Source organism: Anopheles ziemanni, chromosome X, assembly GCF_943734765.1.
Source record: "Anopheles ziemanni chromosome X, idAnoZiCoDA_A2_x.2, whole genome shotgun sequence".
Taxonomy (NCBI): Eukaryota; Metazoa; Arthropoda; class Insecta; order Diptera; family Culicidae; genus Anopheles; species Anopheles ziemanni.
The window spans coordinates 6,248,824-6,273,554 of record NC_080707.1 but is presented as its reverse complement, the minus strand read 5'-3'; the positions used below and the strand labels follow the sequence as shown (position 1 = coordinate 6,273,554).

The following is a 24,731-nucleotide window of genomic DNA, read 5'->3' as shown; positions in this document are numbered from 1 at the left end:
TTCAGATAAGAATATAATATTTTGGACGTAAGTTGTCGTAGGAGTCGCTCGGTGTAAAATCGCCAAACTGTCAAACCTTGCAGTCAGCCAGACATCGGAAATATGTTGGCCACGTTCCGGATGCACGCATCACTCGCACCATCGAGACTGTCGGGCCTGTAAAAACCCAAACTTACACTCCACAATCCCTACTTCACACCGTCACCATCGCCGTATGTCATAATTCGGCAATAAAGCAGAGGACCGAGTCGTAAAAAACCCGGAGAGACGCCCCCGTCTGACCCCTTGAGCTCGGGAGCTCGACTTGATTGCCGAATGATGCAACTGTAATCACCATAATGAAACAGCTGGCGGACACGATCGGGCACAACCGGCCGGACGTGCCTGGTTTCCCCGAGCCCCCGGAGCCTCAACTCCTATCCGGTGCTGGATTGCAGGTGATAAAATATGATTGTTAACCTAATTCGTCCTTTAAACTTTTGCGTACTGCTCTCCGTATTGCGTTCCCTGCCCTGGCGCAAGGGGGAGGGGGTTCGGGTCCGGCTGTAAAAACAATTGCAGGACAAACGAGTGAAGATGGGTTTCTCCCCGCACACCTCCCCTCCCCACCCCGGCCGGAAGGTAAAGGGAGGCTGTGTTTGGAGTCGAACGGTTTCTTGCTTGCGCAAAACCACTTAAAGAGAAAAAGGCTCATTCGGTCCCGCTCGTAGACAGTAAAGAATCCGACGGAATGGCTTCCAATTTCCAGAGTTCCAATTTGCATGAGGTGGCGGGGGGTAGGGGGCTCTTTTGGCCGGCCAGTGGAAAACGGGAAAATATGACTAGGGCGCTGAATGTTTATGTTAGATGCAGTGTACGAATCGTCGATCCCAAACACCCCGCATCGGCCTTCCCTCTTCTGAGGTCCTCTGAGATCAAAACAATGGAGGGGGTGCGAGAGAGAGAAGGAGAGAGAGAGGGAGATAGTAAAAAGAAGGGAGAGAGTAAATCCAACTGGAGGACTTAATTTGCGAAAATCCGTCAGCAACTCCCGGACAAAAGCCGCCCGGGTGGGGGTTCGGTCCTGAAAAATGGATTTCCCATCTGTTCCACAGGACGACAACGTGGTGGGAGGGGGTTGAACCGCCCTCTCTCTTTCTCTCGGTACCGTCTTACACCGGTCGGGAAAGTAAGCTAAAGAAGAAGAAAAAAAAAAACGCTCAAAAACTGGAATATCTGAGGCCTGCACTTGAAAATTTAAATTTATCGATTTTTCATTAAAGATTATGAAAATAAGATACCCTCATCACCACCACCACCGCTAGTTCGGTCCCTCGGTACGGTACCACGTTTTGCGTATGAGAGCCCCCAAAGGAACCCAAACCGAGCGTAAACGCAAAGGCCTTGCTAGCGGGAGGAAGGTAAAAGAATCGGCGCGGGCTGCCGAAAGTTGTAAACTACCTTCCAGGGAGGATGGGCTGGAAGGCAGATGGGATGGGAAAACGCGGAAAAAGTATGAACACTCCTGGGCCGAGCGTAAGAGTATTATAAAACCACCACTCGTAAAACCGCAACGGCGTCGTTTTTCCATCGACTTGCGGTATCGTCCCCGGGTATTTTAGTGTTCGCCATCGGCATGGTGTGCTTCCGTCGTCGAAGGAAGGCGTCTTACCCTCGTGAAGAAAAGGATGCTGGACTGGCATCAAAGGCGAAAGGAAAATGAATTAACGAGAAAGCGCGCGAGTCACAGACTGTGCTCGCGATAATGAGAAAACGCGAAAGACAAGCGCGTCAAACCGATAGAAGGGAAGCGGCAGGGGAAGGAGGAGGTAAACAAGGGAACGAAGAAAACTCCCCTCCATTTCACAAAACACACACACACACACAAGAAAATGCCATCTTCGGCGCGCAGTGAGCTCCGGAAACGCGCTGCCTCCCTGCCTGTTGCCTTTTCTAAGCCGGGCTTTTCCATTAATTTTTTTTTCCTATTTGGTTTAACTCTTCGCGTGCAAAACCGAAAGCCGATCAGGAATGGAAAAGAATGTCTTGGGCGGTGTGGAAAAATAGCGGGGGAGGGGGTGGAACCGTAAGAGCGGGGGCCACCAGTCTGTATCGAAGATGGAAGGACGAGAGGATTTAGGCAGAGCACACTTTAGTTGGTGGTGTGGTGGGCGAGGGGAGGGGGAGGGGGAGGAGGAGTTCGGTGTCTGGTGAAACTTTAACGTGAGAAACTTTGCAGCATTAATCTCGGTGGCCCGATGCCGAGGTGAAAAGCGCCGGCCGGATCTTGCCTCCGAGGAGGGAACTGGTTCCTCGCCCTTGGAGCGGTTGGAACATGTTCCCGCAAGACCGATTTCTGGGCGAGGCTGGGGTGTAGGGCGGGTGGAGATCTTGGGAGAACAAAACTAGGACGTTTTCAGGATGACGCTGTGTTGTGATGTTGTTCCTGTGCCCTCGTCCAAAGCCAAACGCGGGAAGTTGTTGGCCCAGTTTTCCCGAGGCCCGCGTGTCCATCACCTTCACTCTCCAGACACCCTCACACACACACACACACGGTGATGGAAACGCGATGGGCAAAAGAGGGCGAAAAAGGACGCACCCCGGGGTTTTGCGATTGGGCGAAAGTTGGTGAATAAATTAAAAATTAAAAACCCTCCGGGGAGAAAGTGTCGTATAGGTGTATGCCTATGTGTATGTGTAGCTAAAGGGTGCACGGTGAAAAAGGGGTACCGGCTCGCCACAGGGACCCGCCGTTGGCAGTCCCGAACCATTTTGTCTCCGCCACTCAGCAGCCCACGCTAGGTTACGGAAGGTCAAAGTTTTTAGTCGGGAAAAGATGGGTGGGTTTTCCAAAAAAAACCCTGGGGGGTGGGGAACCGAGTGGGGTGGAGGTGGAACAACTTTTCACCGACCCCGGACCAGGCCGGAACCGATCCCCACTCTCTCTCTTTAAGGAAAACAAAGTCAACGTCGATGAGTCGATTGTTGGGGAAGAAACTCAGGAGTCGGAAAAATCGATAGTTGATTGTTTCATCGCTGTCCGGGAGCGCGTAGCGCGCTGCGTCAAGGCTTAAAGCTGGGCAAACATTGGAGTTCTCGGTGCGGAAAAACTACCCAACCAGCTCGTCCTAGAGGAGCAGCCTGGTGAGGTCGGTGCACAAGTTCCACCGTCGTTACCTTGACCTAGGTAGACAGCTTCACTGCCGAAAGGGTTTTCCACCGGAGGAATGTACCACCGCGCGGTGTTGATACTTAACGCTTTCCCGGCCGTAGGGTCCTAATCCGGTGGAGAGGCCCCATGCGGAGGTGCAAGGGTGATCACCTAAGCCCGATTCGAAGTTGAGGCTGCAAATAAAACACTCATCTCAGTGCTAATGGAAAAATGGAAGGAAGGACGTGTCTCAATCTCTCTCTCTATCTCTCTCGGTCCAAGGATGGACAACAGTGGGAGGAAGGGGCATGACGACCCTGGCGGTTGCCAGCCAGCCAAAAGGTTAATATATTATGTAAATTTGATTTTCATTTTATCCTTTTAAATTTGACTTAAACCTTTGCCGAGGGACGGGACTCCGGGAGTTCCCGACGCGCCAGCCCTCCAGCACTGTTGCTTGCGAGCCGTACACCGATCCGGATATCCGGAAGCACCAGAAGCGGCACACATATACATATCGCCATGCTCGGAAGGACCGCCGTCTGCACGACTTATCGGGTTCGGCGGATCCGCATCCACCCGGCGAAGAAGACTGTCGACTGTCGTCGCCGAAGATGAGGTCCCACCCAGTACTCCCTTTCTGGGGTTCTGGAAATCCGTGCGGGTTGTCTGCCGGCTTATATGGCTTGATTGCGCCCGCCTGATCCCGTTCGGGATCGGTGGTCGCGCTGGGAAACAACAACGGGACGGGACTCGTCCCGGGGAGTGGCTCAGGCTCCTCAGCACGCCACGCTCCAACAGCAACAAGGGTGCTCTAATGGGAAGATATTTACATCTAATCTACATACATAATAACTGAAGCACGTCTTCAGTTCCGGATGGTTCCGGTATTTTTCTTTGGCGTGTCCTTTTTTTCCCCTCTTTTCCGTTGCTTCTGTACGTGTGCGTCGGTGATTCAGGGTTCCCTACCGTGTATGTGTGTGTTATTTTGGAGGATTTCATCTACGGCGTGCGAAGCGTGCCCTCCGGGCACATCTTTTTCGGTGCAAGTCGTCTTGACGCCGAGGATTTGCGAAGGTGCGAACACATACGCATTGTTGAGTGATTGAGTACAATGGACAGTGGTACAAAACCATATCCGAGTTTATCTAGCTCTTTGGGAAGATCTGCCTATAAGTACTCCAGTGTTGCCAACGATAACCCCTTACTTATTTGGATCTCTCTTGCCTTCCTAAATTGTAGTATCACCTAATGATTCGTCAGGAAAGAAAATTATGAGTCTTTAAATTGTAGCGGTTTGATAATCAGTTGCCTATACTTAAGAGTCTAGATGGACCTATCTGATGATTGTTTGAGGAGTTAGTCAACAGCATCAAGTTAGTTTAAAATGGTGGTTCAACTATTTTCTTAGTCGAGAATGGATAAAAATCGGTTACCAGGACTGTGTTCCACCTCGGCTTCGTTACCAGGGTGGTCCTAATTTAATTGGCAGCTTAATTTGGTATCATCTTGCCTTTGAACTACCAACTAATGGAAGTTTGGCAAACAAACACTGTTTTCTGGATTATTTTAGGCACACTACTTGCTATTCTACACTCCCAGGTAGCCTTTCCCAGTGGACATTCATGCTGACGAACCGGTAGTCACTGCATCTTCTAGCGAAGGGGACTCCTCCACAGGACAACATTCCCTGATGGAAACTCATCATCACATCATAAACGTACCGAGGCGCAATTTAATTGAACCGAACACCCGCCCACACGCGGGCTTTACGAAGATTGGCTCGGACTTGTCATGATTTAAAGATGGCTTGCTGGTCATGGGACACGCCCTAGCAGGAGGGAGGGTGTTCTCTACCACCGCCGTGCCGACAGGTCCGGAGGAGCTCGAGCCCAACGCAGTCCTTTCTCTCTGATCGATCTTACGGCCATCAGCGTGACGTGCGGGTAAAGGGATGAGCGATAAGGGTTACCGTCCAAGGACCTAATTCCTTATTTATGCCACGCACTACGTACACTCTTGCCCTTCCCGCTGGCCACTTCACCCCGGGGCTAGCGGAGGATGCCAGCTGCCGGACGATAATGGGTCGCTTTTCGGTGGCCAAATAATCCGGTTTGCGTTCGATGGAAGCGCCCTTACCCCCTCAGCGTTGGGGATTTTCGGCTTTATTAGGCCGAAAGGATATGCTCACCAGCATCCCATCATCCATGCCCCGCTCCCGCCCGCCCTGCACCTCCTTCCCCCCTCTCCTATGGTGGGTAACGCAATCTCCGTTCGTATAAATTTCATTTGGCAGTTTATTGTGCGCTGGAAATTAAACCGAAATGATTCCACTAATTTATTCCACTGACGTTAAGTGCGGAAGTAAATCTCATTTTCCGTCGCCCGTTTCCCGCTGATCGGAAGGGTCGTTCATCGTGCGGGAGTTGCGCTTTTTTTTGTGCGTGTGTGCGTATGTTTGCTTTAGTTTTTCCTTTCGCCAGCATGTCCATGGGTTCCACGCACGCGAAACAGCCACATTCGCTTATTAGCTGCGCCCTCTCAGACCTAAACCCTGGGCGCCTCCGTGAGCCTCTAGGTAATCTTTTATCTCCAAAAGGGTGCTTAGGGCGGCCGGGCTGCTGCTGATGATGATGGTTTGTCGTGTCGGTGTCGTCTTCCTTACTGCCTTCGATCTTAATTTATGTTTTTCGAACCCAGTCACGTCCTCATTAAAGATTCCTTCTCCATACTCCAGCAAGCTCCCCCGCCTCTGCCGGTTTACTTCATCTTCGGCGTTGTTGGTAACATGCACGTTATGTTCGCAAGTGCCAGGTGATCCGTTCACCAACAGCGAAGCCGAAAAACGAACCAGCTCTGGGTGTGTTTGAACGTTTCGCCTCCAAAGAAGGAACGGTTCCCTTTCAATTTTACCGACATCTCCTTTGGACTCGGTTTTTAAAACCGGAGGGTGAACGATGGACACCGTTACCGCATCGATTACCGACCTTCAAGCCTTCAACATCGCCTCGTCACCCTGTTTGAAGTCCGGTCGTTATCAGGCCAAAGGCGTTGTTTACCCTCGAGAAGATTGAGGGCTCAAGGATTTAAACTCCAGAAGCCCATTCCGGTGAGGAACTCAACGTGCCGCTTCTTCAGCTTCTTTAAGCGAAAAACATATTACATGATATAGTCAGTTGTGGGAGTGCTTGAATGCAGAAGATGTATGTTTTCACTATACACTAAACTATTGTCCTGAGTGACCTCGTTCCCTCGTTCCCATCCTCGTAAAGGATTGGTTTTTGGTTCTCCCTGCTTCACTTGCGGGATGAGAGGAGCTTCATGATGGTTTATTCCAATTTCTTGGCGTTCGCTGAATGTCGGACTTCCGATAATAGAAACGGTACGAAACACGGGCTATCATCGCAAGCACGTGCCAGGTGGGAATGGATAGGGAGGAAAGAATAGCTACCCCGGGGGGGAGGAAAGGTTCCGAGACGGGGACAGGGATGGAATGACCGGAGGCTCTACACCCGGGATAACATGAAAGCGGAAAAATATCCCTTTCAAATTGGCACCATCCAGAGGAGGCGGGGGCCCCCTTTCGGGTGGTTTTGCTTCTCTTCCGTAGGTAAACACGTGGCCTGCGCTCCTTTTCGGGTTGTGGTGGAGGGAAGGCCGGGTAGGTGGTTAGGGTAGTACTTCTCGGCCGCCAGGATGTGCGGTTTCGGGCTGTGGGTTCCTCTACTTCTACCATCGGAAGCGAACCCTGAGCCCCTGGAGTCCGGATCATGCCATCTCTCAATCCCCGGTATCTCAAGAGAGACAGAGAGCGCACCGGGCGCCCAACAGTAGGATCATCTTTGTTGTGGTTTATTTGATTAGCATTTTTCCGAGCTCCCGAACGCGCCGGAAGCGCCTAGCAATTTACTCCCGGGCACAATCCACAACCGAAACCATCAGAACCAACTCAGGTGCGGAGTGACGTGCGGTTTTCGAGCTGCTTCGCCGAGAGTTCTGCCATCGCTGGTTGTTGGGAGATTCTCCAAAGGGTTTAGTAACTAAACGCCACCTGCATTGATGCGACATGAAGTGCTTTTGATCGGAGTAGTATACGAATGTAGATACAAATCTGCAACAACACATAAACGGTCCAAATAAAATTCCGAATGAAGAAAATATGAGACGTCTCCTTAAGTCCTGAAGACATCAACCGATTGGAAAGTCTGCTCCTTTAGCCTAACGTTGATCCAACGCTTCGATGGAAGTAATTATGCTTTTCCGTTTACAAGAAAATGAACACACTGGCGTGAGAACTCTGATCTAGAGACTATAAGTTTGTGTAAGTTTATGAATAAAGCTCCTCCAAATTAAAAAGAGGCTAGTTTTTCCAAAAGCTGACCTACTAAGGGGTGTATGCAGTTCAAGGAAAATCACGTTTTCTTCTTAAAGTATTCAAATGAACGTTTAAAGGACAATGCGTTTAGAAAAAAGGAAGAATCATCAATCGATCCCTAGAGAAGCCTACTTCAGATATTTAGTTGTACTCCTACACCAAGAAATATACCCAATTTGTAAACTCTTCTTCGCGTGGAAAGGCCCACTCCCGATGCCTTCCCATTCGGGTAGAATATAATTTAATAGTTCCCCCCAAAACCTTCGGCAGCAGAGAAAAAGTGTATCTGCACTCTAGGAACCCATTTCGCTTTTCCAACCCTGCGGCTGGGAGACTGGGAGCGGGGGGTGGTTCGATAAAATATTTAGAAACCACCTCTTGGCGACATCTGGCGGGGCCGAAGGCTTAAATGAGGAGATTTTCCTCCGTTTTTTCCGGTGAAACATCGATGTGGTGCAACCTTTTTTTTCAACCCCCCCCCGGTGTGTGTGTGTGTTTCGTAATTCATTCACCAAAGTGGTCGTTTTGCGGTTTTCCCAGGCGAACCCGGGGTAACATTATTTCCCCGCCCCTCCCGTACCACCCGCGTGTATGGGTGTATTTGTTTTCTCGCTCGTGTTACATTCAACCTCCCACCTTGGTGCAAGGTGAGTCAAACAGCTGCAGGCCGTGGGAAAAAACTGCTCCGGAATGGAGAAAGGATAACAAAACCAGAAAAAAAAAGAAAGGATATCGGTTGTGGTTTGGGGGAGGGGGGGGGGGGGGGGGGGGGTAGGTGATTGTGATGAAACGGGTCATCACTAGCCTGTCATTTCGGTTCACTTGCGCTGTCAACTTGCGCTGGCGAGTGTCGCATTTTCCGTCCGTGGTATTTGTGTTTCGTCTTCTTCTCGTTAAATAATTGATTCGATGTTTTCGCCCCGTACGTTAGGCATTCGGTCTTTTTTCTTTTTTATTCTCCTTTCCCATTGTCGCATTCTCACTGCACCTGGAGGAATTTCCCCGGCTGCGTGGGAAATTGATTGTCTGCTGCTTTGAACGATTCATTTTGCTATTTAATATATTTTCCTTCTATTATTCTCACTATGAATAGTTATATAAAAATGTCATGCAACACCATGCTAGGAGTATCGCATGTTATCCCTTTTGAGGATCGATGATAAACAAACATTGAGCGGGAAATCTTTAACTAAAAAATTAATTTCATAGCACAAATAGCTTTTTTAATATTTCAAGTGAGTTATTTACGAATATTGCAGTTGATGGGCACTTACAAATTTGTTTGTGTCGCATTAGATATGGGAGGCTGAAATAATTAAGAAATGGCGTCCCGAAATTCCTCAAAAACGACTTCTAAAGAATGTCGAGAAGTTGTTTTACGAATTATGCAGTTTATTGTAACATTCTAATCTGTTTCAATTCTAAATTATGTCTACTTCTATACTAATGATCTTTGGAAACGAAAGCAACAAAACGAAGTTAAACGAAGTATCCAATGTTAAGTTAAGTTTGAAGTATATTAATTTACGAATATCCAAATTCGAATGATGAGTACTTAGAACTTAGTTCTTAAACGGATTGTTGTTTTCTTGTATTATTGTTTCCCTACTCGGGTTCAACTACCATAAAGCGAATATTCCATCTTGTTTGTGCTAAAGTAATCCTCGTTTTGCGTCTCCGATTGATTTGAAATGGTTAAAATGTATGTCCGTCTGCCGAATTTGCAGCTCGTCACTTTGGCCGAGTGGAAAAAAGATTGTATTGATCAACGGGAAAACAACGTGCAAGGCGTGCGTCGGAGTATCGATCGCATGGCATCTCGTGGCAAAACTTTATCACGCGAATCCGAAAAGTGGTGCTCCCTGGTGTTGAGCATCACGTGCCCGGAACAACTCATCCCCCCCGGAGGGAAGGGAGGAAAGTTTCCCGGGGGTGGGGGGGAGAAGAGAGGGGGAAAACAAAGCGAACGGGGAGGCGAGATAGCCAGCGCGTTTTGGCGAACGTCGGGGATTGGGTGCATTCGAAATGCAGGTGCATTCCCGCAGTGCAAGTGCAACTGCGCCGTTGCGGCGTTTCGGAAACGGTCGGGTTTGTGCCGTCGTGCCTACATTCAGGCGCAGTTCGTGCGAGGCGGATCCAACGGTATGCTGCTTCCCCGCCGGATGCGAACGAGGAGCGGGGAGGGGCCGGGGACAAGACGGAGCCAATCCGTCGGTTGAGTGGCGTCGCTTCGGCACCCGGTTAGCGCCAGCACTGCAGGACTCGGCCTCGGTCCCTCTTCGGGGCGCAAGCGCATCGCGAAGCGCCATCTCCAGCAAAAACCCAAGGACATCCGCTTTACGCCGTGGGCGGCGAGTGGTGCCGTCTCGCTCGCGTGCGATGGTGGGTGGTCGCACGCAAAGCAGGAAGGCCGTCCGAAAGGATGTTCGGGGAAGTTCGGCGCCGTGGGACGCCCGCTGGTCGGGTTCGGCTCGCCAGCGTGCCAGCGTAGTCCGTGGCCAGTCAGTACGTTGCAAGCTCGGTGAAGGTGAAGATGCGTTGTTCCCGTGCGTTCCCGCTGTAACCTCGGCTGCCTGTGTGTGTTGGACGCTGTGTGCACTGTGGCACTGAAGGCATTCGTCGCGCTGTTGCACTGCGTGCTTCTGCCAGTCGCTGTAGGTCCCTCGGTCGAGTCCAGTCGTGCTTCGGTTCCACGGCGAGCTCGGTTCCCATCCTTGCTGAGCCTTGAGCTCCTTGCGGAAGTGCATACAACCGCGCGCGCGGAAAACTAATCGAACAAACAAACAAACAAACAAGTGAAGGAAAACAAATCCCGAGTGGTTTTTTGTGTGCCGAGTGTAGGGAAGTGTCTCTGCTACCAATCAATCCTGCATTGATCCTGGTGTGCTGGCAACGAAAACAAAAAATCTACCAGCGGAAGTGATCCACCATTGCCTAGCGAATCGTCCTAGCCCTCAGCAGTGATAACAGCTGTGTTTACACGTACTCATTTCTGTGTGCAGTTCTCGTGTTCGCTTCAGTCGTGGCCCGAACAAAGGGCAGCTTCCGTGCAGGTGGAAGTTTATCCCTACCCGCTATACAGCATCAGGTATGTATGTCTGTTCACATTGTGTCGATGTTGTGTCCCTGCCTTGGGTGTGCGTGCGTGTGTGTGTGTGTGCAACGCGTTCCAGAGTGGAATGAAAGAATGCAATGGATCGCAGTAATGGCCACCTGATTCCTGGTCCTGGCATAGAGATGTCTCGTAGTAGAATTTCACTTGGGAACTATTCCCGTTGCTTAGAACTTATTTGTGCAATCTTGAGGTACTAGATGGCCTCAACCATGGACCGTACTGTGACTGCCGTTCTGAAGCAGAAGTTCACCAGAAAACTCCTAGCGGCAACGCTGGACAGACTTCAAGGCGCCTAAGGCTCTCACGCCGATCGTGCTAGCTTAGTTAGAGCGTAGACCTCCAGTTAGTTCACACGGTGCTTATCATATGGGCTACTTTTCCGTAGGTTCACACACTCCTGGCATCCGGTGTGCCACGACCTCTTCTATCAACCACTGCGGCACCACCCGGCCTAGCTAAGTGTGCGCCTTCGAGTATCCGTTTGTGTCTACTGTACGCATATGCCTGTACGGGGGCGGTGCGCTCTGTATCATGCGCGGTCCTGCTGAGCGGTGGTGCCCTCCACACCACCGCCGCACCAAGTGTGAAACTCCCCATGTGAATGCCGTTGCCCTGCTAGTGCACCGCAGGCCCGGTACTGCGCCTCACGCGTTCAGCTGAGGATCGCCATTAGGGTCTATTTCTTAGGGTGGCAAACAAACGCGCTCGCGCACTCACCGCTAGGCCGATCCGCTGCCCGAGCCCTCTATCAACTGACCGCAGGTCATCTGCCCCACAGCGCAGTAGTCGATGAGCATCGATGGAAGACACATTCCGGCAGCTTGCGATCGGTATGTAGCATTGGTGACGGCATCTCTTAGATACTTCCACTGCAAACAACTCGTCACAGTCGGACAGTGAACTATAGCGTACAGGGGGAGTCGATAGAAGTGAAGTTGAGTATATGTGCCAGTGAGTCAACGCTCTCCGAAAGCGATGGTCTTTTTTCGTGAAAGACCCTGTGGCTGTCTTACAACGTTCTTTTTGTGCAGCTCGCACTATAAGTGGTTCCTTTGCTAGTCCTTTTACATTTGGTCGAGTTGCAGACGATCCGTGTCGCCACTTTTACCCTTCATGCACCTGTTTCCAGGCGGACCCCTGGAGAAGCAGAATGTTGACAGCTGCCATAAAACGAAACTCACCACCGGCACGCACCGGCTGTCATTGGCTTCACGGAAATTGCTCATTTTTCGAGCCATAGCGGGTTAGGAAACCCACCGTCTGGTGGGTCGATTAGCAGTCAATAAAAGACCCCTAAGCCAACGGTTGAGCGGCACAACAGGGGCGTACAAAGAAAGTTATAAGAAATTAGAAAATGTCCTACCACAGGTGCCACCAAGGGGAGCGTTGCGGGTGACTAGGAGAGTCAGAACTCTGCCATTGCAAAGCTGCCATGACGGGGTAATCAAAACCCGATATCCGTTCTGGGCCGTAGCGTGCTAAGAGGAAGGTAATCGTCGTGATTGCGCTCACTAATGGCGAAACATATTCCATGCTAGACGTACGCCCTTCGCGGAGGAGCCGTTATTTTATTTCTTACTGCGTTTCTTTTATTCCTTCTCGGTCTTGCCCATACTTCCTCACCCAAAAGGCACACACAGCTGAGCCGGAAGGACACGTTACAGGCTCGTGACATTTCCTTGACGATTGCATGATCGAAGTTGGTTGTACGGTCCTGTGCCAAGCCGCACACAGGACGCGGATGGCGTTGAAGCTGAAAGTGTCACGAACAATTTCCCGCAGCACGGCAATGGAAACCCGTGCCGACATTGTAGTGCGCAGCGAGGTCTACCAGGCCCGCGCGGGAGCTGCGTGAACTGTGGCACTGAGTAGGCAGTGGACCCCATTGGCTATCATAACCCCTTTGGGTTACGCCTAAACAACAGAAATAAACTAAAAAAGCAACATAATAAAAAGCTGTACAGGTGAAATTTCCGGCCGTATTTCACCACACCACCCTATGGTGCCTGAGGCACAACTCCTAATAGTTGCTTCATCGCGTTCGGTTTGGGTTTTGTGCCGAGAACATGAAATAAACAAGTTGCCTATTAAACGGCCACGAAATTCTGTTGCTGAAACATCTGTTTACAACACCATCTTTTTTTGGTGTTGTTTGTGATTATGCTCGCGTGTGTGTTTGGAGGTGAATATCGCTTGTAACTGTAAATCAGAGCTAGGGGTCGGGCATCGACAGGAAAAACTATTCACCGAGTACTCTGGGTGGTGAGACTCGGCCGTCAACATGTTGCAAGACACAAGGTTTCGGGAAGTGACGTCCTTTGAAGATATTGCAGAGTTATCGAGCCGTTTCTCGTGCGCTTCGGTGTGTGACCTGGTATTTCACAATACTTTTTGTCCAGTGCGGAACTACCGTTGGGTGTTAAATAGTTCTCAAAACAAGTGGATGTTGGAAAGTACGAACGATTGAGCTTAAGAGATGAAGTCTCTCTAGGGAGCAAAGACTACCGAGTCCGCTGAAGCAATGGCTTCTCCGATATCGGGTAGAAACGACGCCACCATTGGCGTTCCTAGTGGCTAGGCGTTGACCTAGCAATGCTTGGCAGTGTCGGTTTGTTCTGGTCCCTCGATGGTGGCCGTAAAACGAAACTGGCCACCATTTCGCCCGAGATGTGCCGTATCGGAATCCATTATCGCTCGAGAAATCTCACCGGAACCGCAGCGCCAATGACGATGGCGTGGATGGCCTCGGGCCCCGGGCACGGGATTCCAACGCGGAGCCGAACGGGTGGGCGAAACCAGGCCATAAAAAGATAATGAGCTCAAAATAAAGCCCCGGCGCTCCCCGGTCAGCTTCCCTAGGCTGGCCGTCTTGCTATCGCACCGTCGCTCTAACTCTAACACGGGGTAAGTTTCCCGCGGGGAAACGAAAACACGGCAGAGATACACCGCAATCCCGTTTTGGAGAAACTATAACCCTTTTCCGGGCCCGCACGATAATGTCCCGATTCGTTCGTCAGGTTCGGAGGACATTCCCGAGACTACTTCGACTGCTTCTCCCCGATTGGAACAGTCCCACGAGAGTGCTCTCCTTCCTCACTCGAACGCCCTGGACGACGGGGCTTGGGTGGACAAAAATGTGTTAATTTTGCATCCCCAGATCTTGCGACTGGAGTGCGACGGATCCTTGCTATCCAGATTTACAACACGAGATTTCGAAACGCCGGTTCCCCAGTGCTCTGGTGGACGCAAACAACGGCTCGAGCGACTGGATTGTGTGATGCGCTCACACTATCCTAAAGTTCCGCTGCGAGGTCCCCCGGGTAGGGAATTGCAGAGGCAAGAACAGTGAGAAGAAATGAGATCCGAAAAAGTCAACCAGAAAAGGACAGAGTACCGATAGGAAGGGGTTTGGGTTTTTATATGCATGGTTATGCGGTTTGCTACCGCCAGATAATAATAACCGTCATATTTATCTCTGCGACAGAAATAAAATCATTCACTTCATCCGCTTGCCGTCGCCGTGCGAGGAGACTGCGATCCATCCGTAGTACCCCGAGTACCAAGGCCAGCCCTAGGGAGAGAATGTGATTTATTCTTTCTGAGCCTCCTGCTCCACCCTCCAGCGGGCGTCTCAGTCCTCATTCCTTTCGCAAACCATGTTAAGCCGTCCTTTGCCCCCAATCTAGGAGCCGAAGGATCTACGGCTAAGGCTAACGCGAACCCCTTAGCAGTCGCACCTGAACGTTGCCCTGCCTGCTGTCGCTGTCGGGCGTCGTCGACTTCGCCACTCCACCCACAATTGCTTTCGTTTTATTTCCGCACGCTGCGAATCGACGAGCAGTTGCTTCCGCACGGGGTTCCTCGGAACGCGTCCCGGAAGTCCGGAAGCCGGTGTACGGAACGAATGCCACTAAAGTCACGTCGGGGAGCATAAGAAGGGGGGTTGTCTGGTGGGTGCAAAACGAAAGGAGGTAGGTGTGTACCATCCGGCGCAGCCCGGATAGACACTACTCATAGTTCACAGACGAAGCTGTGCAACATCCCCTTCCGAGACTGCTCATATAATTGTGATGTTGACAGTAAAGAGCACTTGTGACATTCATAATTTTTATTGATTATACGCACGACGTACAACGGGTGGGGGGATCGGGGAGAAGACTCTCGTCGAAAGGTTCCTGGAGTTCCTCCAGTAGAGTACGATCTGCGTGTTTTCGGTACGCCTTTTGCCGTACTTGTTCACGCGGCTATATTTTTGTATAAACGCACCAGGCTGTCGATTTCGTTAGACCATGTCAAAGGGGTTAGTTGTGATCGGTTTCCCGGGACTTGTGTAGAATACCACCACAACACAATGGAATGGAAAGTGTACCAGGAAAGCGTAGGAGATTGTAAGAGTGGCGTGTAATCAAAACATCTTCCGGCGTTTGGAATAACGTCATCATTCTCTCCCCCCAAATCGCTCTCATGCTCTATAGATATTCGTTTGCTTCCTCCTTTTTTCCTTTACATGCGTGTACCATCGGTGGATCTTAATCGTTTTATGATCACCATCGTCGTCGTCGAATACGTGCTACCTGGAATCGTCGTTCAGAGTGTTTCCAAAGACGTCACCGTTGGAGTTGGAGCAGCCAGCTGAACCAAGTGACACTACTGTGTGGAAGTTTTTGTGGAACAAGAGACCGAAATCGAAAATCTAACGGACGCTTGTAGTGCGAACACATCTGTCAGTGAACTGTGTGTAGTGTGTGGTTTGCTAGTTAACGACCCTTGAGAAGAATAGTGTTGAAGAAGGAACTCTTTGTCAGAATGATCGACAACGGGTACTCGTACGTGACGCGCGATAATCTGCGCTACACGGACCTCAACGATGGCCGCTCGTACATCCAGATGGGCACACTCTCCTCTCCAATGGCGACCAACCGTGGGCTGGTGGAGTACGACACCTCGGTCAGTCACCTCACGAACCATCGCCCGTACGAGCCGGCCCCACAGACGGCCTTTGAGCGCTACGACACCGCATATGCGCCGCAGCGCTCCAACCTATATCCGTCGGCTGCGGCGGCGGCGGCTGCGTACGGCTACGGCCAGCCGTCCATCATTGATGACGAACAGAAGTATCTTACGGCCGACAGTACACCACATCCGGAGGTGACTGCCCAACAACAGCAGCAACAGCAGCAGCAACATCAGCAACAGCAACAACAGCAGCAGCAGCAGCAGCAGCATCAGCAGCAGCAGCAGCAGCAGCAGCATCAGCAACAGTCTCAGCAACCCCAACCGCCCCATCCACACCATCACCATCATCATCTCGGACTGGTATCACCTGCGTCGGACTCGCGTCCACACCACACTATGATGAAGGTCGAGCTGGACGAGACGACCGGGCCAATCTATCCGCGCCCGATGTACCACTACGATCCGTCCGCCTGCGCCACGACTATGCCACCCGGCTTTTCGGCGATCAATCTCAGCGTGAAGGAGAGCAGCCCTCCGCTGCCGCCGTACAAGGCCAGCTCCGGCAGTCCCTCGCCGAGCGGACGCCGGGCCGGCGATGAGCGGGTGAATAAGCTAGCACCCGCTAGCCCGGAACCGGAGCCAAGCCCGGTGCAACGACGCAACAGTAGCCCCCCATCGTCGCTGGACCTGAGCTCCAACACCAGGTTAGTTTCCAGCTCCTGCCGAAGTGCTGGTTCACTCTCTTATCCACATTCCGTTTACTTCGTTCGGTCGCCTAGTGGAGGCACCAGTCCCCAATTCCAGACGAACCGCCAGAGTGCGGCCCCTACCAACGGTAGCAACCCAGCCACCGCCCCTGCACCCAACAGCAACGGTAACGGCGTGTATACGAGCGAGGTGTCGGACAACCGGGCGCCCCCAGATGTTAACGGCAACGACTACAATGGCGGGGCAGAGCGTCCGCTCGGTATGGGCTTTGCCCGACCGCAGCCACCGTCTGCTCCGTACAGCCGAGAGTCAACGCCGGATAGCGGCGGCTCCTACTACGCGGACAGCTATCGCGATCAAAGTGGTAAGTTCCAAGCTCCAACACCACTCATAAAAGGGCTACTGGTTGTTTTCTGATAATTCTGGCCCGTAAAACAGGTTCTTAGTAGTGGATGATATAAGAGGTAGCGGTACTAATACTCCAATCCCAACCAAAACAAAACCCTTCTTACTAAAGGAGTTTCAATTACAAGTGGGAAACAGGTTTTCAAATTGGACATAGCGTGGACTTGACTTAACTAGCTAGACATGACTTTAGAGCTGGAGTTCGAGTAAATCAGAGAACTACAACTACATTGCTACCCTGATCAAGGCAACGCAAAATAAAAAGATCTCTCCAGCCAGTTGGGAAACAAATCAAGTAATCGTACACACACTGTTTCCACCACCAGGCTATAGTCCACATGCCAGCTACGGGATGGTGGTGCAACCGGACTACTCCAACGGCTATCCGGGGTACGCTCCGAACGCCTACCAGTACAGCGGCCCGTACGCCAGCTCGCTCGGCACGACCGTCTACCCGCCGTCAGTGCCCTCAGCCTACCCGGCGAGCTCGAGCGCCAGCTTCGTGGCGCCACCGTCCCTGGGCCAGCATATAGCGCCGCACGATAACCTGTTGAAGGCTGGGTAGGTACCTCCTAGGCAAAACACCGCTAGCCGCTAGTGGTTCGCCCTCGTTGCGTCGTTACCATTCTAACCAAAGCAGTTCTTTCCTGTGCAGTCTCACCGGCTACCAGCGCCTGGAGCGGCCGCAGTTTCCCTCTCAATCGCAGGAGCTGAAGTGTCCAACTCCGGGCTGCGACGGCTCGGGTCATGCGACCGGCAACTACTCGTCCCACCGCAGCCTGTCCGGTTGTCCGCGCGCCTCGAAACCCAAGAGCAAGCCACGCGACGGTCAGGAGTCGGAACCCCTGAGGTAACAATTGAGGCTTCTCCAGTATTAGCTTACGAGTTATATGTAGTTCTAGCAACTTCTTCATGTTTGATGATGTGTCTTTATATATTCTGTATCGTTATGTATCTCCCTCTCTCTCGGCGTAGATGCCCCATCCCGGGATGCGACGGTTCTGGCCACTCGACGGGCAAGTTTCTCTCACACCGAAGGTAAGCATCGTCTCGATAGACAAAGAACGGAATCCCCCCAAAAAAACCCGGCGACCATCGCCGAAAACATACTGACTTAGCCTACTACTAGCTGCTCATCGCTCCTCCATCCGCTTTTCCCCCCCGCTTTCCCGCCCGCTGACACCGAACGGCTGAACAGTGCGTCCGGCTGCCCGATCGCGTTCCGCAACAAGATGCACATCCTGGAGAACGGCGGCACGATCGAGCAGGCGAAGGCGGCGATGGCGCAGGCCGCGGCCGGCAAGTTCGAGCCGTTCACCTGCCCGACGCCGGGCTGCGACGGCAACGGGCACGTCGACGGTACCTTCAGCACGCACCGCACCGTCGCCAGCTGCCCGACGGCCCAGGGCCAGCAGGCGCCGTCCAGCAAGAAGCCGCGCTACGCCGACACCGACACCGTGCTGGGCGGGCTGGGGTCCGCCACGGCCAAATCCTTCAACGGTAAGCTAATCGAGGATTGACCAAGCCTAGAGTACTGTTGTTAAGACTAAAACCTGTACCGATCTCTGTCCGTATATCCGTATCCGTATCCGTATCTGTTATCGGGGGGCACTTGTCCGTGCCCTGTGTCTGCGACCCACGGTTCGCCTACTTTGTGTGTGCATGTGCGTGTGCGTGTGTACATACTCGTCAACATTTCTACCACCACTACCACCACCAACCAACACCGTTACTACCACCTCCAACCGTCGCCGTCGCCAGATCTGGCATCGGGCTACAACCCGGGTGTCAAGATGGCGGGCCCCGGCCCGCTGTTGGTGGGGCCACCGCACCCGGCCCTTCCGCCGCAGCCAGCGCCGGCCCCGGCCCAGTCCACGGTACTGCCTGGCCTCGGCCACCCGGGCGTCGGCGTTGGCGGCCACGGCGTCGGCTCGCAGGAGCACGCCTCACCGGCCCCGGTCGGATCGACGCCGGCCGCCGTCGCCGCCGCCACCGACTCGTCGACCGGCGCCGGCGGCTCGGCGGACAGCGGCGCCGAAGACATTCTCGCCCTCGACGAGGAGATAACCGAGCTTAAGCGGGAGAATGCCCGCGTCGAGCTGCAGATGCTGCGGCTCAAGTCGAACATTAACGCGATGGAGTCGCAGCTGAACAACAACGTCGGCCACGAGCCGAAGCTGCTCGAGATCGGGACGCGTGGTATCACATGAAATTTCCTGACCTGTTAGGTCGTTTCCGGTTCCGGAACCAGGCCCGTCGGCTCGCACCGTCGTGCGGGTGGAACTGCCCGCTGGTGAACCACGCTGACGATCTGCTGCCTTGCGTGCATGTCTGTATGTGTTTGTGTGTGTGAGAGAGAGAGCGAAAGTATGTGTGTGCATGTCCGTATGGTAGTTATCCTGTGCAATGTATGTGCGAGTAAGTGGATCGAAGACCAGTTCATCACGCGAGTAGGTGGCTAAACATCGGATATCCGTACGAAACAATTCCTAACAGAACCATGGAGGTTAATTTAAACAAATCTAGGAGAAATCAAACGTGCATCAGAGGTAAAGAGAGAAAAATGACGAAAAAGCGGGAGAGAAGTAGAAAATAGAACAACAATGTAGAGAACAATGAAGAACTACACGCGATAAATCAAAAGTGAAAGCGAACAGTGAACAAGCAAACAGAGATAGCAAAACTACCGCATTTTCCTACAAATCGTTAGCACGGGGATCTGGATCGTGGCAGATAACCAAACACGATGCGATGATCACGGCGATCCAGGGGCAAGGAACCGTGCAGAGCCTGACAGGACAGTGACTCTTATTGTAAAAAAAACCAAACAAAACCCAAACCGTATAGAGTAAACAGTGGCAGTACGCATACACACGCCACCTGCCATCCTGGCAAGTGGACAAACAGACGGACGTATACTGATCAAACAGGGAAGAAGTACGCATTGATGACCGGCAACCTAACATTAACCCTTACATTGTATACTGGATTTTGGAAGTAAGTATTGAAAATCTTAAAAAAAATATTAAATAAAACTTCAACAAAAATTTTCAAAAAAAAAAACACAAACCCGATAGAGAATGTTAACCGTAACATGTAGCTCGCAATGACAGTTGCAAATGGGTTGGTGAGCGGGTGATAATGTAGGGCCACGCGGGGCGAAAAGTGTCCTGATGCGAAAGGCCGCAACCTGGGTGCACCTGTGCGTAGACACGCTGTACCGGGCACTGTCGGATGCGGAAAGGGGAACGAACCAGCCTATCGTTGGCGAAGCGCGTGACTGTTGCGTTAGCGTTTTGACTGTTGTGCGTTTAATTTATGGCCGCGTACTTATTGATGGCTCTATCAACAAGAGACTGGGAGTGCATTGAGCTGAAACGTGGTGATTGTTTATTTTTATTATTATTATTGTCACTATTAAATGTAGTTACGGGACACGTGCAAATGCGGCGGTAAGGAGAACTATTAGAATCAAACGTTCATAATGGAACAGCATTGGGGTAAAGTGTAGAACTTAATGAAACGAAACAAATGATAACAAAACAAAAACCATACTGCATAACAAAGCGACACAGACAGCTACACACATGCACATAAACACAGAACATGCAGACCGATGAACAACGCAACTGACACAATACATACACACCACCCAACCAAGATGAAATGTGCTATACGACTCATTTTACCATTATTGTGTAATGTAATTAATGAAATTGAAACCACAAAGAACTATGAAAAACAATGTGAAAAAAAACGAACAACCATGAAGATTAACAATATTATTTTAATTGACAAAAAACATGAGCCATATGCCCACACATGGAAAGTCTTTAATGACGCAAGCATCTAATCGCGAGAAAGAAACAGACGATAAACATGGAAACCTTCTCATATGAGAAAATCTAGATTTACGTCTAAGTGAGGATAAGAACAGCCAACTTGACAGTAAGTAACACCTGCTTCAGATTGAAAGGGCACTGATTCATTCCTTGCGTTCATAGTAACCAGGCGCGGAAGGGGAGTACGTAGCGAACAAACAATAAAACCGAGTTAGAGAAATTGTAAAAAAATGTTTAAAAGTAAATGCAAAGCAAACGAAAAGTAAGAACCGAAAACCTAACAAACAAGAAATAAAAATATTGTAACCCCTGATGATCAAGGGCTAGCAGGCGGTTGACACTATTACAAGGTAAACGGAACTGTGGAACCGTGCTAGAGCAAGCTGCAAAATCTCTCAAACACACAGAAAAAAAACAACACTACTGTATGTAACCAGTTATAAATTTTAATAAAAGGTAAAATTACGTATTTGTGATATTGGATGTTTTACTTTCGGAGCAGCGCCGAGAACCGGGGATGGGGAAAGTACCCGAGGGCTATGGGGTTGCGTGAAGTGGAAGCGGATATCTAATGACCGCCGTTCTAGCTGTCAGCCCGTGTTTGGTCGATGAATGAAAGGAAGTGTTGTGCTAGTATAAACCGGTTGGGTTTCTCTCCCTTTAGGGTCGTTGTTGGTCGTGCTGAATGTTGCTGTGGGTTTTCCGGCGACGTTTGCCTACGACGTTACCATTACAATTACCTCGCTACGGGTAGCATTCGACAGGGGAGTAAACGTTACAGCACCGAAAAATGAAGACCTTAAGCACCGGCACTGTTTGATGTTAATGTCTGACTGTCATTCTGGCAGAGCGGTATGGGTCGCTAATTCACCACCCAAATCAGGCATGGTCTGGGCGGGAAGGAAGGGTAAATCCATCATGCACCAATGAAATAAATAAACAGAATGACATGTTGAAAACTCGAATTAACATGTCTTATGTTTAGCAAAGGTCTCTCAGAGGTTTATTATATTTTTAGGAATGAGTGTTCCTAAGAACTTCACAATCCACACGCGAAGAATTTGACATAAGATTATTATTTGTGTTGGTAAGTAGTCAAGAATATTCTAAGGGATTCTGTTATCGCTATTTGGAACTAGTCTTTTACGGTTCATCAACAGTAGAACAAATCAATCAGACCTATTGCGTCGTTTCTCGCTCTAACCTGCTATCAAATTTCTACTTCCGCTTTTGTTTACCCCAGTAACTGGTAGCCTATCGATACAGTGAAGATACTAAAACCTGTTGCCTGTTATGCTGGACTGCGAGGAACAAATTACTGTGCTTTGTTTACCCGAAAATTTTCTTCTGACATTTGGAATAATGCTTAGGCTTGTTGTTGTATAATCTTTCAAACACCCACCAACAGATTCAGATCATAGCTAGCAAGTATAGTATAGGACAGACGATGTCGACGTATTTACGGGAAGGGTAAGTCTCTTCGTAGTTGATATGTTATGACATTTCTGCCTGATACACTCCATATTTGAACACAACATCTCGTACGATTCTTAATCATCGTTTTTGGGATGTGGACAACAACATCGGCGTCGTTTTCATTAGTCCTTTTTTACCTCTTGCTATAATGTATTCTAATTCTACACTATTTCTGGCGATGGCTATACGTCGACTGACCGGATTCCGCTCTTTTGAATCACAATTAATTACCCTCGCGTCACCCTGTTCACTTCCAATCAGTTAAGCTTGTTTTCCAACGTTTTTGAGTGTATTTCTCGTCGCTGCTGCTTTCTGATTTGCCAAAAGAAAATTGATGGTTTGTGTTTTACTTTTTTTTTCAGTGCTATCTTTCACCGGCCATTGTCCGAGTGGAAGTAATTTTTCATGTTTCGTCAATTATAGGCACGAACTCACGCGCTCACGGTAAGGAAAGGAAAATCGCTCGCGGCGGAAGCAGGTTCCGATCGCGCCCCGGGATGGAAGGCTGATCCAATTCCGTCTCCGACGTCCTTTTTTTCTTAATTTCATCCTTATCCCCCTTTTTTCCCACCGGTTGACAGTCGCTTCGGGCACCGCGCTGACCGAAACTGCCAACTCATCTGGAAAGGTTCACTGGAACGGGGGAGCGGGGGGGGAGGAAAATCCTGTCAATCGCTCCCTATTTTTTCCGGCCGTTCAATGTGCCGTTCGGTGGGAGTTTCCCGGAGGAGAAATCAAAACCGGATGAAGCACTTCATTGTGTTCGTGGACGGGTGTGGGGGTGTGCTGTAAGGGTTCTATTTATTTTCCACCGTCAGGTTGCGCTAGCCTCCATCACGAACAGGCGAAAATTCGGACGTGAAAGGTTCACTCTTTACAGGGAGATTTGATTTCGGAACATTAACATTCCGTAGCCTGCCTAGTCCATCGCTCAGGACATCTAATCCCAGCTCTCCGTGGATCCGTCGTCGTTTCCCCCGTCACAAATCGAACGCATCGCGCATGGGATTAATACTATCCTGCGACAAGAAACGTGCCCGTGATTGCGAAGGACTAAAATAGAAAAAAAGGAGGAAGGGGAAAATTACTGTCCGGTGCGGAGAAAATGAGTAAAATTATTGAAAAAGGCATCGCCGGCACCCAGAAGCTGCGAAGTCATTATCTGGAGAGGGCGGAATCCCAAATTAGGCCAGCGTGCACACTTTGGCGTTCCGCTTCTTTCTCCGAAGAAAAAAAAAACCGGAAGCGAACCCATCGATCGATCCATTTCCTCCCGTTTCAATGCTCCAATGGTCGGCGAGATGTCAAACCTCGATGGCGTGAGACGTTGATTAATTTGAATTAATTAAAAATCACTCAACCGCACCGGATCTCAACCCCCCCGGAGGCAAGTCGTAGGTTTTTGGAATCTGGACTTGCCTCTCAAGATTTGGAAGAATAGCCAGGTGTTTGGTGGGACGTTCCGGACTTGGCCTAAAACTGGACCTAGAACCTGCACGCGCCAATACTAGTGCGTTGCAACAGTTTTATTCGAGAACAGAATGTTCGAATCATGATCGGGACATTTCCGCTCCTTATCACCTTGGGAGTGGTGGAGTTCAGCGGAAAGAAGACGGTAAAATCGGATATTGCGACGTACCTCAGCATCAAGCAGTCCAAGCGGTAGAACTCAACGACTCTGAAGGATGATGAATTTCTGTAAATTGAGGCTCCTTCCATTGGAGTGTGCGTCTGAAAGCGTCCCGCAACATTTCCCAAACCCCCCTCCTCCCGCCCCCTCAGTTGCAATGGAAAACCTAAGAGCCAAGGTCTCTTACCAGGTACTTGTAACTCCTGGCGAAAGTTGCATCATTTGCAAAACTCGCAAGTGGCTGTTTTCCGTATCGCCTATCCGGGCGGCCGCAGGGTGGGATAATGAATTTGTTGTCGATCGTTGGGCTACCCCTCTCCCCTCCACCCCTCCATAGCCTACTCCTGCAGTAAACCAACGAGCCGAAAGCCAAATTACGGCACACTTTACAACCATTAGCGAAGCGAACCACCACAGCTCATCAAATTGGACCTCTCGCCACGGCCGAATCCTCCGGTACATGCGAACCGGGCACGGGGGTTGGGTTCACCATAATGATGTTCTTTTTGGCAGGCTACATTGACAACCCACCGCTAACTGGCTGCGTGGCTTATAATCAGTTTATTTGTACAAACTTTCTTTGCTACTCATGCGCTCGCTTCTTTTTTTTCTCTCCACTCTCCTTTTATCCACCCATCGTTCGGCAAAGTCCTGGCTAGAAACTTCAACCAGCCCGAACAAGCGAGACCAGTACAACGCATAAACGAACCTCGCTCCAGATGGCAGATGAGAGATGTCTTTAAAATGTGTCCGATAGTAAACAACAGGCTGGTAATTTCCTTATCGTCAAATTTCACACATGGTTTTAGGATGCAAACTAGGAACAAATTTCCCAACGATCGGATCTAGTAATTCGACAGGCTTAACCAAGGAAAACAAGCAATCAGTAGTGGTAGAGTAAGATTTCATAACGTTATACACATTTTTATCAAAGAACAGCAAAGTTCTGCATTTGATGTTGTCTACTTTAGAAATGTATGGTATTTAACATTTAGAAAACGAACTAAAATAACCTTACATTTTCCTACCGTTTGCGTTCGAGTTTGCAATTTTCATGTAACTTCTCTACTTCATTTTATCTAAAGCTTATTCAT

The 24,731-nt window shown here is 50.4% G+C and overlaps 1 protein-coding gene across 1 annotated transcript; it reads left to right on the top strand.

The window, feature by feature from the left end:
• The first annotated feature begins 15,426 nt into the window (after positions 1-15,426).
• Positions 15,427-18,899, top strand: LOC131290641 (trithorax group protein osa-like). The gene is made up of 8 exons (XM_058319804.1): positions 15,427-15,768; positions 15,883-16,280; positions 16,356-16,648; positions 17,016-17,250; positions 17,330-17,539; positions 17,665-17,727; positions 17,888-18,189; positions 18,451-18,899. Exons 1-8 carry the CDS (start codon positions 15,427-15,429, stop codon positions 18,897-18,899), a joined length of 2,292 nt encoding a protein of 763 aa, XP_058175787.1.
• The last annotated feature ends 5,832 nt before the right edge of the window (positions 18,900-24,731 follow it).

Excerpts from the sequence above, each read along its gene's own strand:
- LOC131290641 (XM_058319804.1), top strand. The coding sequence starts at position 15,427 with ATGATCGACAACGGGTACTCGTACGTGACGCGCGATAATCTGCGCTAC. Across the intron at positions 16,281-16,355 it reads GACCTGAGCTCCAACACCAG|TGGAGGCACCAGTCCCCAAT; the intron begins GTTAGTTTCCAG and ends TCGGTCGCCTAG. Across the intron at positions 17,251-17,329 it reads GATAACCTGTTGAAGGCTGG|TTCTTTCCTGTGCAGTCTCA; the intron begins GTAGGTACCTCC and ends TAACCAAAGCAG.